Source organism: Meriones unguiculatus, chromosome 3 (genome assembly GCF_030254825.1).
Source record: "Meriones unguiculatus strain TT.TT164.6M chromosome 3, Bangor_MerUng_6.1, whole genome shotgun sequence".
In the NCBI taxonomy this organism is placed as follows: Eukaryota; Metazoa; Chordata; class Mammalia; order Rodentia; family Muridae; genus Meriones; species Meriones unguiculatus.
The window spans coordinates 172,325,423-172,341,594 of NC_083351.1; the positions used below are offsets into that span (position 1 = coordinate 172,325,423).

At 41.0% G+C, this 16,172-nt stretch overlaps 1 protein-coding gene across 36 annotated transcripts in view; it reads right to left on the bottom strand.

Moving 5' to 3' along the window:
- The window catches only part of Sec31a (SEC31 homolog A, COPII coat complex component), a 55,076-nt gene extending 39,679 nt beyond the window's left edge, over nucleotides 1-15,397 (bottom strand). For 15 of the 36 annotated variants that reach the window (XM_021646105.2, XM_021646102.2, XM_021646100.2 and 12 more), the window contains exons 1-5: nucleotides 15,055-15,395; nucleotides 5,709-5,791; nucleotides 4,998-5,121; nucleotides 3,194-3,392; nucleotides 1,704-1,799 (exon numbers count right to left, since the gene is read on the bottom strand). In XM_021646105.2, the coding sequence (XP_021501780.2) occupies nucleotides 1,704-1,799; nucleotides 3,194-3,392; nucleotides 4,998-5,121; nucleotides 5,709-5,787 (498 nt within the window). In that variant the 5' untranslated portion in view covers nucleotides 5,788-5,791; nucleotides 15,055-15,395. Of the gene's footprint in view, nucleotides 1-1,703; nucleotides 1,800-3,193; nucleotides 3,393-4,997; nucleotides 5,122-5,708; nucleotides 5,792-15,054 lie in introns of those variants that run through there. The other 21 variants (XM_060381019.1, XM_060381012.1, XM_060381008.1 and 18 more) reach the window with 6 other exon arrangements.
- Between the last annotated feature and the right edge of the window lie 775 nt (nucleotides 15,398-16,172).

The following is a 16,172-nucleotide window of genomic DNA, read 5'->3' on the forward strand; positions in this document are numbered from 1 at the left end:
TATGGCTCACTTTAATCCCACCATTCTGGAGACAGAGGCAGGCCAATTTCTGAGTCGGAGGCCAGCTTGGTCAACATACTGAGTTCCAGGACAGCTGGAATAACATAGTAACACTTTATCTCAAAATAGAAAAATAAGTTTAATTATAAATTCTTCTTTTAAAAAAAGACTTATTTATTTATTATTCATACAGCATTCTGCTTGAATGTATGCCTGCGCAGCAGGAGAGTGCACCAGATCTCATTATATATGGTTGTGAGCCACCATGTGGTTGCTGGGAATTGAACTCAAAACCTTTGGAAGAACAGCCAGTTGTTTTTAACATCTGAGTCATCTCTCCATCCCCTAATCATAAATTCAGATTATTCACTTATAATTTTTTTCGTTCTTTCTTTTTATTTTTTAATTTATTCTTTTTTTTTTTTTTTTTTTTTTGAGACAGACAGGGTCTCATTATGTAGCTCTGGCTAGCCTGGAACTCAAGAGATCCAGCAGCCTCTACTGACGTTAAAGGTATTATCATCATGCCTGGTTGATTCTTTATTTATTTATTAAAATCTAATACTTAAAAATTAGACCTATCTATTCCATTAATTTCAATTCATACATTTACAACATATACCATATTGTTTAAAACACAGATTTCAAATACTTTATATTGTTTAATACTATCTCACCCAACAAGCATTTATTGAGTTTCTGCTATAAAACCAAGAAATTTCTTTATTTGTAGTTTCTGCACAATAGATCACAAACTACAAAATTAATGGTTGGTGAATATGTCCTACAATTAGGCAGGACAAAAATGGCAGGCTGGACTACCAGGAAAAAAAAATGCCTTCGTTAGTAGACTATATGCTACCATTAAGCCACCTTTCAAGATTGCAAAATGGGCCAGGTGAGGTGGTGCACGCCTGTGATCCCAGAAGGCGGATCTCTGACTTCCAGGCCAGCCTGATCTACAAAGCAGCCAAGGCTACACAGAGAAACCATGTCTCAGAAAACAAAAAAAAAACAATTTCAAAATGGTAGAAGCAGTTACAACAGCCAATGCAACTGGGAAAATTCAAGAGAGCAGAAACTCTTAGCCAATTTACATGAGATACACAGGAGAAATGGGTTGTCTTGTAAGCTGATAAAAGAGCTAACTCATCGAAGAACCAGAATACCATGTGAGACAACTATGAAGCATTTATCTGTACTATATAAGTATCTAGGCCTAGGACCACAAATACCGGCAATTGGTAGGTGCTGAATGACTACTTACTGCACAAAGAATCATGGATACTCTGAAGAAAGACTATATTTTATTTTTTGAGACAGAGTCTCACTATGTAGCTCTAACTGGTCTAGAACTTGCCATGTAAATCAGGCTGGTCTTGAACTTAAATTAAAGATCTGCTTGCCTCTCTACCTAGGAATGCTGGGGTTAATTAAAGGCATGCACCACCACACCCAGTAACATTTGATTTCAGATAAAGTCTCATTCTATATTCTGAGTTGACTTCAAACTCATGGCAATCCTTCTGCCTCCACCTTAATTATTAATATATTAATATTAATTATGAATACTTTAGTATGCCACCAGAAATTAATGATATTTAGCACTGGTCTGCATTCAGAAACTTAAAATCAACATAAACACATTTGAAAGAACGACTTTTAGTTCTCTGATTCCAGATGATCAACAACTGACAGATTACCTGTGTTTTAGCCCCTGGTGTCATTGGAGTTGCAAAATTGTTTAGATCCCAAATGTAGATTTCAGACTCATTAGCACCAGAGGCCACCAAATTGGTCTACAAAAAGAAACATAATCAAATAACAAATAACTGAAAACTCAGAATTACTAAAAACCAAAAAGTTGACTTTAATACATACAATGTTTCTATTGATCAAAACAATTGCATATGTGACTTCCTAATTACCTATAATTCTCCATCAAACTTAATTTTTTAAGAGAAACATTACAAAACTTTTCAAATGAAAAGTTTTTCATGTCTACTGAAAATGAAAGTCATGTTAAAGCAATGCATTACAAAAAAAGAACGGCTGTATGGTTAAATTGTTAAAAGAATCAGTCACATTAGTCAAGTAGGGACTGATGTTTGTGAATCTGCATCTCTGGAAAAAAGGTGACTATAGAACACAAAAGCAGCTGCTGATTACTGCTCTCAAAGACAGCCAAACTGTACAGCTACGGTGTCCGTCAACAGTACCTCACAGCTGGCACCCAGAGTTAGCACAGGACAGCTAATAAAGCCTGCCCTGTTTCCACATACTTCCAGCTCATGGGTACACAGTTTTGCTGCAGGGAGCAGTCCTGAAACTGTTAAGAAGTACAAGTATAGAACCTGCTTCACAGATTGACCTCACCTGCTACTTTCCACACTCATTAATCAGCTGGTGCTATGAGCTGGCCTAACATAAGCCTGAAAGTGTCCAAACTCTGGGGCTCCTACTATCTAAAGGTGCCCAGGAAGATGGCATGACTCTTTCAGACTTCTAACTATATAAGCCTATCAGCTGAATGTCTTCATCTTTGCTTTGCCTAGGGAAGATTTATTTTTTAGGCGTGTTTGGTTGTATGAACATAGATGTGAAATGTGGTATGCGTACATCTCTGTACATGTGCATATGGAGGTCAGAGGACAACCACAGATGTCACTGTTAGAAGCACTGTGCACCTCCTTTGAAATGATCACTCAATGGCACGGAACTCAAACAGACCAGACTAACTGGCCATGAGTCCCAAGGCTCTTCCTGCCTCTATCCCCCAGCACTGAGGTCCTAAGCGCACGCCACCGCGGCTACCACTTCCACACGGCTTCTGAAAATTGAATTCAGTGTTATGCTTACAGTGCAAGTATTTTATCAACTGAGCTATCTCCTCAGCCTCTTGGGCTTTTGTTGTCGTTGCTTTTTGAGACAGGGTCCTGTAGTATCAGCTGGCCTTGAACTCAACATGTAGCTGAGGCTAGCCTCAAACTTCTGATTCTTTGCCTGTACCTCCCAAGTGCTGGGGTAACAGACACATGCCACTGTGTCCAGGTCTGGCTCCTAATCTCAACTCTGAACTGCACAGATGTGTCTTTATCTTTTGTTTCAGACTGAAGCCTAGTATACTCCTAGTTATTTCAAATGAAGAAGATACAGTTTAATAACTATGAATAAATGCCAAACAAAGTCAAACCTGGAAAATGTTTACATCCAAAGCTCTCACTGGCCCAGTATGCTTGTCATTTTGGGCAATCACAACTTCCTTGTCTCCAGCTATAATTTTAGAAGGATCATAAAGAATAATGTTTCCATTTTCTCCACCTGCAATCAGAACTCCAGAAACATCTCCTTTGGAATCCATTTTATGAGGTCCCCAGATCAACTTGTGGTACCTTAAGGAAAAAATAAATAACTCATTCTTCAAGTCAAATACATGTTCAAAAATTTTTAATTGTATTTTTGTCTATATCTATGTAATATAAATTACAGTTTCTCTTTGACTGACTGTATAACCATTACAATAGAATTTTAATGTTTACTAATATATTCATATTTGCTTTCCTGATCTCTAACAGTGAAGACTGCAGAGTATAGAAAGTTACTTGTGTGGCCAAAAAACATGGGCTTAAAAATGATCTTATGATTTAGAAACTGTGCATCCCTGGGTATGCTAATATTCCTATGATATATTTTTTGTTCATTTGCAAAACAGAGCTAATCAACTACTTTCTTAAAAACGAAAACATTCTATTTGCTTTGCGACTATCCACTAATATGTGGCCTGTGAAACAGTTAAAGTATTAAGGGAAAATTTCTAAGTAGCAATAAGGTATTAGAGTTACGCGGCTTATTTCTGGTAGAGAACAATGATCTGGTTGGGGAGAAAACAAGGTGGCATGGAGGCACACGACATGAAGCAGATGGTGGCTGGAAAACCGTGAGACAGGTGCATCTGAGGCTCTTATCCCAGGAGGAAGCTTGGCAAGCATGGGAGGACTCACAGAGCCCACACTCACCACTAAGCTAGTGTATGTCTCTTTAAAACCTACTCAAAACTCACAAAGTTTGTTTCGTTGCTTAACTTGAAGAGTATCCTTCCATCACAGTGTCAGTGAGCCAGCAGGATGGCTCAGAAGTGAAGGCTCTCGCTGCCAATCCTGACAACGTGGGCTTGAACCCGGGACCAATAGAGAACTATAGAACCAACTCCTACAGCGGTCCACTCTGGCACGTACACCCCTCCCCACATAGACTTCCATAAGATGAATAAAATGCTAGACAGTAAGCAACCATGCATGGCAGTGCACACCTTTAACACCAGCACTCAGGAGGCAGAGGCAGGAGGATCTCTGTGAGTTCAGGCTATCCTGGTCTACATAACAAGAACATCCAGGACTACACAGATCCTGTGCTTAAAAAAAAAAAAAGTATGTGTGTGTATACATACATGTATATTTATTATTTATACCTACATTTTATAACTGTAAGAGACAAAAACAAAAAAAGAGAACAAAACAAAAAACCTCTACTACACTGAGAAAAGAAGGATGTTAGCAGCTGGACTCTTATGGCCATACTACACCTAACAGCATTAAAACATTCAACAGAACATATACTTTACCTGCACAAAAATGAACCTGTACAGTTTTTTTTACAGGTTTTTCATGTCACTGGCATTATTCTTTACAGTTCCTAATAATGATAATTACAAGGAAAAGCAGACAACAGGGCTGGGACAGCTCATTTGGTAGAGTACTTGCCTAGCAGGCACAAAATCCTGGGTTCAGTCACTGGCACTGCTTAATCTAGGAGTGGTGGCACTCACCCATAATCCCAGCACTCATGATAGGAGGAGCAGAAATGTAAGGCTGGTCCTGGCTACTAGTGAATTCCAGGCCAGCCAGTGCTACAAGAGACCCTACCTCAAAATCAAAACTGAAGCCATCAACCACAGCATACATTACGTAACAATGTGAACTTAAAGGCCGATCTCATACCTGTGAGAAGAGGAGAAAGTAGCACATGATCTCATATCCAAGGATGGGTCCGAAAGGTCCAGCTCAAATATCTCCAGGGAAGCACTGGTACTGAATGTCGCATCCAACTGCTGAGCAGACGTTCCTATGGAAAATGTGTGCATTGTGACTTACACACTCAGACATTTCTAAGAGTGGGGGAAAGTTACGGACAAGTTTCAAGACTGTAGATATGTGAGAAGCTAGCTAGAGAAAGACCCATGATAGAAAGACCTATCTGCTTTAAGTCCTATACAAAGCAGTTCTCGTGAAGCAGAGCAGTAGATGAGGGGAGGGGAAGTGGGGGACAAGGTCTGCAAGGATAGGAGGGAGGGGAAACTACAGTCGGGATGTAAAGAAAAGAAATAAAAATTTTAAAAGCAGCTCTCTTTATTAAAAATGCTTCTGTCAAGTTTGCTCACCATTCACTGAAACTCTTTTACGGCACTTACTGCTCTAACTACTGGTGGCTAAAGACAAATGTCATTCCTGTGCGCTGGAATCCAGTGTACTATTACAGGGGCTATGGAAACACAGGGGAAGGTCACCACCTAAATGATGGGGAGACGGTGGTGTCTTGCTGGAGAACGAGAAACTTTTCAGAAGACGAAGCTTGAAGTAAAGCTTAAAGTACAAGTATGAAGACGGCAGACACAGAATTAGGCTAAGCGCACTGTCTTCTCTTGAGCTTACCTGTGGCTAGGTAAATGGGGTGGTTCTGGGCAGGGCTCCATGCCTGCATAGCTGTACGATCGATTTCCTTTAACTTCATTCTGCTAAAATGAACATTTGACAGAGAAATATACTGAGCATATAACAGAATATTTTAAAAATACATAAAAACATACTAAAAAAACCACTACAATATTAATAATACCCAAGTACCAATAACACAAATGTGTCATTTGTTGGAAATGTTGAATATTAGACATAAACTGTGGAACTATTTTGAAACAAATATTCTATTACATTAATTCTTTACAGTTAAGTACCCATAATCTTGAAACAACTGGGACCAGAAAAGCTTCAGATTTCCAAGTTTCTCTGATACTGGAATATTTTCCAGACTGAACCTGGCTGAGCATACATATGTACAAAACCTAAAATGCTTCAAAATATAAAACTCTTCAGATGTTTCTATTAGGGATACTCAACTTACAGTCCTTTAGCTAAAAATTCAGTTTGTAAAACACCCCCTAGGAACATAAACCGAAGTTATACATGCACTTGTGTAACTGACAGAACGGAGCCTATCAGGAGTAAGGAAATCACGTAATTAACAAAAGGGATCTTCTGGGGGTAGGATGACTCAATGATAAAAACCGGTTATAAAAACATTCTCACAGTCAGATGTGGTAGTACCTGCCTATAATCTAGCACTCCACCAGCTGAAAAAGAATCACAGATTCAATGACAGAACACAATGAATGTCAGGATAGCCTGTGCTACAGAGTAAGACCCTGCCTCAGTAAAATAAAATAAATTCAGTAACTTTACACCAGGTGAGATAGAACACACCTGTAATTTCCCAATGGGAGGCCTAAAGTGTGAGCTGGATATGGATCAGATAAGACTTGTCTAAAGTAACAACAGGGCTGGAGAGCTGGCTCAGCAGTTAACAGCACTGACTGCTTTCAGAGGAGCCGGGTTCAAGTCTCAGTGCCCACACGGCAGCTCATGACCATCTGTAGCTCCAGTTCCAGGGGACCCAGCACCCTCTTCTGGACACTATGGGCACTAGGAACACATATGAGTGCATAGATATAGATGCAAGCAAAACACCCCCCACACAGAATAATAAATAGATAAATTTACAAAAGAAAACAAGGCAATGTTTAAAAGAGACAAATGTACTATTCCCTTAGATTAAAGTAGAATGTTTTAGAAAATTGATCACTTTAAGATACGAAGCCATATCGCACTTGTTTGCATACTTTCATTAAAGTCGCTTTCGTAGAAAAAAAAATCCAGGGGAATTGTCATGTCTCTGTTATTTTTTTATAAATAATTTTTCAGGGTACAGTGTTTCACTGTACGTTATAGCATGATTTAATGACTTAGAACCCCCAGTTCACTATTTTCACAAAGCTCAAATAAACAGCCATACACACATGTTATTTCCGTCATGGACAAGAATGGCCATATATTTCTAGAAGCTAAATTGCTAGGTTAAAAGAAAATGTCAGGACTCAGGAGCTGGCTTGACAGTTGAGAAGACCTGAGTTTGGTTCCTAGCACCCGTATTAGGCAGTTTAAAACTACCTGTAACAACAGCTCCAGGGGAGCCAACACCCTCTTCTAGCTGCCCGCACTCACATACGCACATACCTACACAGACAGACACACATCTATACATAATTTAAAGTAAAAAAGATTCCATTTTAATTATTATAAATATCAACAGTTGGTTTCTGGGGCAAATCAATCTTCTTACACTCTAAATAGTATGAATATGCCCTGCTCTTATGACTGATTGGAGTAAAATGGCACATTTTTAGATTTTTTTTTTTTTTACCAATTTAATAGGTAAAAAATGTTAGCTCTGTATACTTCTGCTCTGCATCCCATCTCGCTGTGATGCATATTTATTTGCCCATTTTTCTTTTTTTTTTTTTGTGTGTGTGTCTTCCATTAGCACAAAAATGCACCCCAGCTCCGATTATCGAAAGTTAGGCTGTCAAATCTAATCTTCTGACTGTGCATATATAATTTTGACTTTTCAAAAATCATCTTTATGGGGCTGAAGAGATGGCTCAGTGGTCATCCTTCAACCTCCACAGATATGGCGCATATACATTCAGGCATACACACATACTTGTAAACTAAAAATAATAAAAAAACTAGGTGTGGTGGTGAGGTAGACGAAGGTGGCTCTCTGTGAGTTCAAGGCCAGCCTGGTCTATATAATGAGCATATAGGACAACCAAGTCTATGGTGAGACTCTGTCTCAAAAACAAAACAAAAACAAACAAAACTAAAACAAAACTCTCCAAAGAACCAATAATAATAATAATAACAATAATCTTTCTTAAAAATCAGGTTTTAAGTTTGAGAGCAGTTTTAGGTTCATTAAACTGCATAAAGAGTACAGTTACCACAATTGCTCCTTTCCCTAACACCCAGTACACTTACTTCAATTCAGGAGCCAGCAATAACTTATTCCTGTCATCCAGCCCACAGTTGTATTTAGGGGCCACACTCATGGTACACTCCATGGTTCTGGTAAGTGCATGATGAGGTGTATCTACCATAACAGTATTCCACAGGGAAGTTTCCCTAACCTAAAATCTGTATTCTGCCTTCTTCTCCCCCCTTCTCTTTCTCCCCCCTTTATACATGGACCATACATAATAATTTTTTTGTGTGTGAACTGTACATGGAATGATCTATTTTTCAGGATCTACAGAAACATGTTAATCAAAACTTTCTTGTCTACACTATATGCCTTTCATACCTATATTTTTGTCTTCCGCTTCATGAAAGTATTTTGGCACATACTCATACTAACGAATGTCAAATCCTTCCTTTAGCTTTATGAAGGCGTCCAGCTTCAACACCTGTAAGCACGAAGCAAGTTCACCTTTTATTGAGATCAGTATCTGGCTGTGTTATTATTTAAAGCAGGACTCACTATGCTGAGCAGGCTCCTCTTCAAATGGTCCTCTTGTCTCAGCCCCCCAAGTGCTAGGACTATCAGTATGCAATAACACACGTAGTTTTCTTTCTTTAAAAAATTTCAAAAAAAAAATTTCTTTTCAGTTGTGCAGTGTTCTGACTTTAATCACAGCACTCTGGAGGGCAGAGGCTGGTGCAGTTTTGGATTTGAGGCCTGGTCTACATGGAAAGCTCCAGGACAGCCAGGGCTACATAGAATGACCCTGTCTCAAAAAAAAAAAAAATCCTTTACATGTATATGTGTACTTTTACACCAATTTGGTTTCATTAGCTGTTCTGGAATTAGTTAAAAACAACAACAACAAAACTTAGACTGTGCATGGTACACTCACCTGCAGTTTTTTTTTTTGGCTAACTTAAATCATTTAAAAATTATAGATACCACCTGACTCAGGCCTGTAATCCCAGCACTGGGGAGGCAGAGGCAGGCGGTTCTCTCTGAGTTCGAGGCCAGCCTGGTCTACAAAGGGAGTTCCAGGACAGCCAAGTCTACAACAGGAAAACGCTGCCTCAAGAAACCAAAAGAAAGTTATACATACCAAAGATATAGGTAGGCAGTCTTATACATCATAGTCTGCTATATGTGTGTGTAATCACATAATGTGTGTACGATAAGTCTATGTATCAGCAATCCACCCTTTTAACAGGGTTTCTCAACTGACAAGATCTTTGTTATCTGTCTCTGTTACTTGTATTTTGCTATTCTGCATTCTCTTTTTGTGAAGATACTATGTTTCTGGTAATTGAGATCTTTCTGATTTTCATTTCAATGTACTTCTGGTCTTACCTTTATAATTTTAAATAATTGTATTTAATGACAACCACCCTTCATTTCCTTATCCATCAACTGCTAGCTGCACAAATGAAATTAGCTCATATGATCGTTTCTAAATTTATTTTTATGTCTGTGGGTATTTTTTTGCACGTCTATGTACCATGTGTGTACAGTGCCCACAGTGACAGAAGGCAGTGTCAAATGCACTGGATGGAACTGGAGCTAGAAATCGTTTTGAGTGTTGGGTCCTGAACCTGGGTCCTCTGCCAAAGCAGCAAGTGCTCTTCACTGCTGAGCCATCCCTCCAACCCTGGCTCACATAATCTTCCCACTGCTCCCGGTTAAGTCAATAGCATTATCTCCCAGTATTTACCTTTGTGCCTCTAAATATGCTTAGATTCCTACTGACTGACTGGCCAGCTTTGAAAGATATCCTTTGCCTCCGAGTCAATACAGATACAGAGACCTACAGCGTTTCATGTCTCCTACTATCCACTTCTTTGCTTACTGGACTTTTACAGCTACATTCTTTCCTAGGCCCAGTTTGGTTTCACTGTCAGATGAATAAATACAGTCAATGCTCCACAGAGCACTTTTGTCAGTTTCCTAAGTGCTCTTCAGAGTGTCAAGCTCACTTTATTAGTTTGCATGGATAGGCTTGTACGCATTCAATTGTTTCTACTTGAAAACTTTACGGATGATAAAATTAAGGTGCAGAGAGTTGGGTAATTTGTACAAGATGGGGAGAGACAGGTGAACTGAACTCAGATGTTTAATCCAAACATGGAACTCCTGTTTGTGACTGCTTCTCAGTTTGGGTATTTCATTGTCGTTGTCATCATATGTGAGTACACAATGCACTCACACACATACACATGAAAATAATAGTAATAATTTTAAATTGTAAAATAATTATAAAATAAAAATATTAGTATTTAGGAGAAATGATGATGCACCTATCGTGCATAATGCAATTAAAGACTTCTCATGTTAGAAGTCAGGCATCTTTAAGACCAGCACTGTGGAAGCAGAAGCAAGAGAATGAGTTCAAGCCCATCTTTCGCTACATAGCAAGTCTGAGATCAGCTTAGCTACACAAGACCCCGTCACATAAAAAGAAAAAAAAAGCCTAGGTAAGCTGGGCACAGTGGCACATGCCTGCAGTCTCAGCACTTGACAGAGCAGGAGTTCTCGGGCAGCCTAGCTACAAAAGGCCCTGCCTTAACAAATCGGGAGGAGAGCTTGGTATACCTGATGAGTTCCAGCACAACTACAACTACATAGAGGGACCCTGTCTCAACAACAAAACAAATAACTGAAGAAAACAAGACAAAACAAGTGTATGCTGGGTAAAGAAAGTGAGACTGCATACCTGTACTGCATGGCTAAGCTGTGATGAGCAGTCACGCCTGGGTTTGGATACTGGCTCTGATGCTATTAGATGTGATACGTTAGACATTGCTTAGCTTTTCTGAGCCCTGGTCTGTACACTTAGTAAAAAGTGACTACCTCATGGGATAGTGAGATTTAAACAGGATACTGTACATTATAGAGAACCAAATAAAGTGCCCTGCACACAGATTGGTTTTTGATGTACTTGTGCTGTAATCCTAGCTTTTCAGGAAGGAAGGAAGGAAGGAAGAAAGGAAGGAAGGAAGGAAGGAAGGAAGGAAGGAAGGAAGGAAGGATGGATGACTGACTCAGATCTATTCTGCACTATAGAACAAGCTCAAGGCCAGCACGGGCAACCTAGTGAGACCTGGTCTCAGAACAAAAAGTAAAGAGGCAGCATTCTTGTCGTTTTAGCATCTGGCGTGAAACATGAGGATCTGGGTGGCTCACTGACCCGCCAGTCTAGTGAATTAGCGATTTCCAGGTTCAGTAAGAGAGGTTTCCTGCCTTAAGCAATAGAGAGCAACACCCAACACTGACCTCAGGCCTCCACTGTGCGCACAGGAGCACGCATCAGGCAGCACACACATAAACACGCACAAAGGCAGGTGGGGGAATCAGCTCGCTCATAGAGTACCAGTGGCCAGCCTGTGCAAGGCCCTGGGTTCATGTCACAGATCAAAACAATTAAAGGTGGGCTAGCACACGTTTAATTCCAGTACTAAAAGCTGAGGCAGGTTGGCAAGCTTGAGTCCAGTCTGGCCTACACAGTAAATTCCAGGCAGCCAGGGCTAAACAGTAAGACCCAGTCTAAAAAAACAATAGGCTACTTCTTATCTGCGACTGAGAAAATACCATACCTAAGATCATTCTGGTGGAAAAGATTCTGATTTTGTATAAAAACAGAACCAAACAGAAAACCAACCAACCAAACAAACAAAACCAAATAAAAAAGAACAGAACCTATTTTCTTCTTATGAGCCCTCTTCTTCCTATCAGCCAACTGACTTAACCTTCAATAGAAAATTCAAGTTCCAGCTCATTTATGGAAATCCAGTTCACATGGATCTCAGCAAGTTCATGAGTGCTCGTTCACATTAGCCTGGGTCACACTTCAGGCATTCTATAATACAGTATCATCCCATTTTAAGTAGGTATTTTATCCTATCCCATTAACACCTATTATTTATATGTTTCCCAATCCGCCTTCTTACAAACTGCTTTATGTACCATCATGTCAACTTCCAATCAGGTACTCAAAATTGCTCAGGGTGGGGCTAGAGAGATGCTCAGTGATTCAAAGTGCTCACTACTCTCTCAGAAGACCCAGGTTCAGCTCTGGCACCAGACAGCAGCTCACAACTGTCTGTGACATCAGTGCCAGAAGAACTGACACCTTCTTCTGGCCTCCGAGGGCTCCCTGTATGCACTCAGTGTGTGCAAACTGACAAAAGCATATACGCTTAAAATCAAACAAACAAAGATATGCTGAGGGCTGCCTGAGGCCTATGAAAGTTTTGTTTCAGTTTTTAGTGTGTATAGTCAAGGAAAAACAAATGTACTATTACCTAGATAAGCTAAAAAGGCCAGTGTCAGATAAAACTTTTTTTTTAACTGCATTAAAGGGTCTGTTCATGTTTAAAAAATACTAGCAGTGGTTGTGGGTTAACTTCAAAATAATTTCTTTTTTTTTTTTCCTGGTTTTTCAACACAGGGTTTTTCTGTGTAGCCCTGTCTGTCTTGGACTCACTTTGAAGACCAGACTGGCCTTGACCTCACATAGAACTGCCTACCTCTGCCTCCCTAGTGCCAGGGTTAAAGGTGTGTGCCACTACTGCCCAGCCCCAGATTTCAAAAAGAAAAACAAATAGCTTTTTTATTTTTAAGCTGGGGTTTAGGTTTAGAGAACTTTAGTAGGGCATATAGATCCCTATTATCTAAAAAAAAAAAAAAAAAAAAAAAAAAGTCTGACTAGAATTATATTATCTTGACAGCAAAGGTACAAGGGCTACCCAATCCTGAATGTTCAGTTAATGTGTAACAGAGATTACCACAGGGGCATAAAATGGCTAAGTAAGAACTCAAAGCATTCCTAAGTGTATCTGTTTCTTTGCTCCAACACTCCACGTTAATGTAAAAAGCAGTTCCTCTTATTAACCTATACAGAACAAAGCCAGCTGCATGAAAAGAAAACCCTATGTTACAATAGTGGCCTACAGCTGTGCAGTAAGTTAGGGCTCAAATTAAACAAGAAGACCCCAATCTATATTTAAAAGAATGCCATGGATATACAGTTTCACTGGATGTGAGTATTTTCACACAAAAAAAAAAAAGTCCCAAGAGTTCGGGATGCAGCTCACAACATATACCTAGAGTCTCCAAGGCCCTGTGTATCACCCCCCTCAATTAAAAAAACAAACAAAAAAAACCCCAAAAACCTAACATCTGAGGAACATTATGTTCCAGATAAGAGCTCTTTTTTTTTTTTTTAACTTTCTCTGCATGATAACTGCATTGAGTTAAGTGGAAACTTCCTTCTTTGTACTGATTTTCTAAATTATATGCATGGTTGTTTGTGTCTGTGTAGGTACGGGCATGCCAATGCAGGTGCCCTCAGAAGCCAGGAGTCAGATCCTCCTTGAGCTGGAATCGCAGGTGACTGAGCGACTTGATGTGGGTGCCAGGAAGAGCAATCTGCACTCTTGACTGATAGGCCATCTCCGCAGGCCTAAATTGATTTTCAAATTGCAAGTTTTATGAAGCAATATGAACACTCAGCAGTACTAATCTGTCACAAGCAGCAACCTTCAAACACCACAGAGCTGCCCCACACCTGTGAAAACACCACACCAGAGGTAAAGGACAGCTCTTTGATTCTCAAATGAAGAGTACAAATCCCATACTGGTACTATTTTTAGTGAAAGTCCACATGGACAAAGCATCTCACTAAGGACAGGAATGTTTGTTCTCGAAGAGGTGCTAACTGTTATCAACTGCTCTAGTCTCACCTCATTCAACCAACTGAAATAATCAACTATGGTTGCTGAACTTCATGGTAGCATGCTAATCTATAAGATTAAAAACCTTAGGAGGGGAAATTAACCTACAAAAAACGGGAACACTTATGGTGGGGTGGTATATGCCTAAGATCCCAGAACTGAGGTCAGAGTAGGAGGGTCAGAATTCAAGGTCATCTGTGGCCATTCAGTGAGTTTGAGGCTACTCTGGGCCACATGAGACCCTGTCTCAAAGAATGAAGAAAGGAAGGATAAAGAGAGGAAGAAACAAAAAGAAATTAATTTAGCATTATCCCTTCACAAGTTTTTAATGTGGGAATTTTGAGCCCCATAAAATTACAAAGAAAGTTCTGCCCAAGTGTGTGCAAACAGTGAAAACATGCTTTTCTAGGAAAACAGACCAATGCTTTCAAAGAGGAATAAAAACGTCAAAAGATTGATAGCACTGCTTTTTACAGTTTATAAATGTCTTTATACTCTTACATGTTTCAGAAAAGAACCTGCTTACATGAAATTAATCAGTGAAATCCAAAACTCGCTCAAATCTCACATGGCCAAACTCTGTAACATATTCACAATTAGGCAGCAATTATCCTAAAGTTCTCATTCCCGGCAAACCTTTCTCAGTTTGCCATAACTGAGACAGAAATAAGGACAGAACTACTCAAAAGGGCAGTAAATTTTAGGCAACTCCTTAATAATCAGGAATACAAGGGATACCATGACATAAGCGAACTGCTAAATTATATATTAAACAGTTACAACTGTAGACAAAGAACCAAGTTTCAGCTTTTTAGAGTTTAACAGTTTGGAGGAACTATCAAAAACCTCTTGCAACTTGCAAGAAGACTTGCAGAATTAGTTCTTCGAACTCACAGAAAAAGTTTATATGCCCAAACTGCCTTACATTTTAATTTAGTATAACACCACCAACGAAGTCATACACTTTTGAAATACAGGTTGTGATTGGCGACTGCCGTCCCTAAATAGTACAATCGTAGTTAAAAGATAGTAGTCTTCCTTTCAGATCCATGAGCCCTCAAATCTGGCAACAGTTCAAACACACAAAACAGGGAATCTCAACCTAACTGAAGTCAAAGAAATAACCCCGGGGTCTGTTTCCTTTCCGTGCCCTTGGGGATCGCACAGCTTTGTGCACAGGGTTTGAAGGGCTCCTAACCTCAAACTCACTCCGGAGCAGGGCAGCCTGGAATCGTTGGCGGAGGATGACGGGCGCGATCACCCTGCTGATGCGACTCCAGGCGTTGTCCCGGCGGGGCCGAAACGAGCCAGGGGCGCGCCGTCAGCGGAGAGCGGGCCTCGGGCCTCGGGAGCGGACACCGAACCTGGCGAGCGGCAGGAAACAAACGGCAGACACACCCGGCGGACCTCAGCGACCTGTCCTGCGCTGGCCGGCGAACGTCGGACTCTGCCAGGATCCGCCGCCGCCGCCCCTCCTCCGCAGCACAGGGCCACCTCCACGCTCCGCTCCAACGTGGCAGCCGCAGCCCCGCCTGCGGGCCGCCACTTCCGGGTGCGGCGGCTCGCCACGCCCACCCCGCCGGCCGGCACTTCCGGGAGCAGCGGCTCGCTCCTCCCACCCGGCGGGCTGGCACTTCCGGAAGCAGGGGCTCCGGAAGGCTAGGCGAGCTGGAGGTAGGGATTTAGCCGTGTTTGGAGAGGAGGCGTCTAACGTAGGGATGCGGCCGCCTGGCGGTGCATCAAGGGGAAGTGGCGATGGGCGTCTCCGTCTGGGAAGAACGGCGGTGACCACGGGGACGCCACGTAGCACTCCTGTGAGGCGTCAGCAGCTGCTGGCGACACGACCCACACTGGGCAAACCGCGCGAAAACTGTGGGCTGCGAGGGCGGGTTCAGTTTGTGGTTCGGCAAGGCTAATTATTGGTTCTGCGTTTGCCTTTTGAAAACTTAGGTGATTTCGTCACACACACCAAAGGGATTTAACTTAGAAAGTCTTAGATACATGAGTGAGGGATATCGAATGCAACTGGTATCCTTAATATTTCAATAACTAACCATGGTATTCAGACCCACTAGCACTCGTCTTGGGCCTCTGGAGCAAATCCAAAGGTACTGTTTTATGTGTGTGTGTGACTGGAGCATATGTCGTTTTCTATTAGCGATATAAGCCAGTAACTGAAAAATGTAGAAGAGGTAGAGGCAGGAGGATCAGGAGTTCAAGGCCACATAAGAAGTTCCGGTCACTCTAGGCTGCTAGTCCCCAAAAGCGAAACAAAGTATAACAGCAAAGGCTGGAGAGATGGCCTGACAGTTAAGA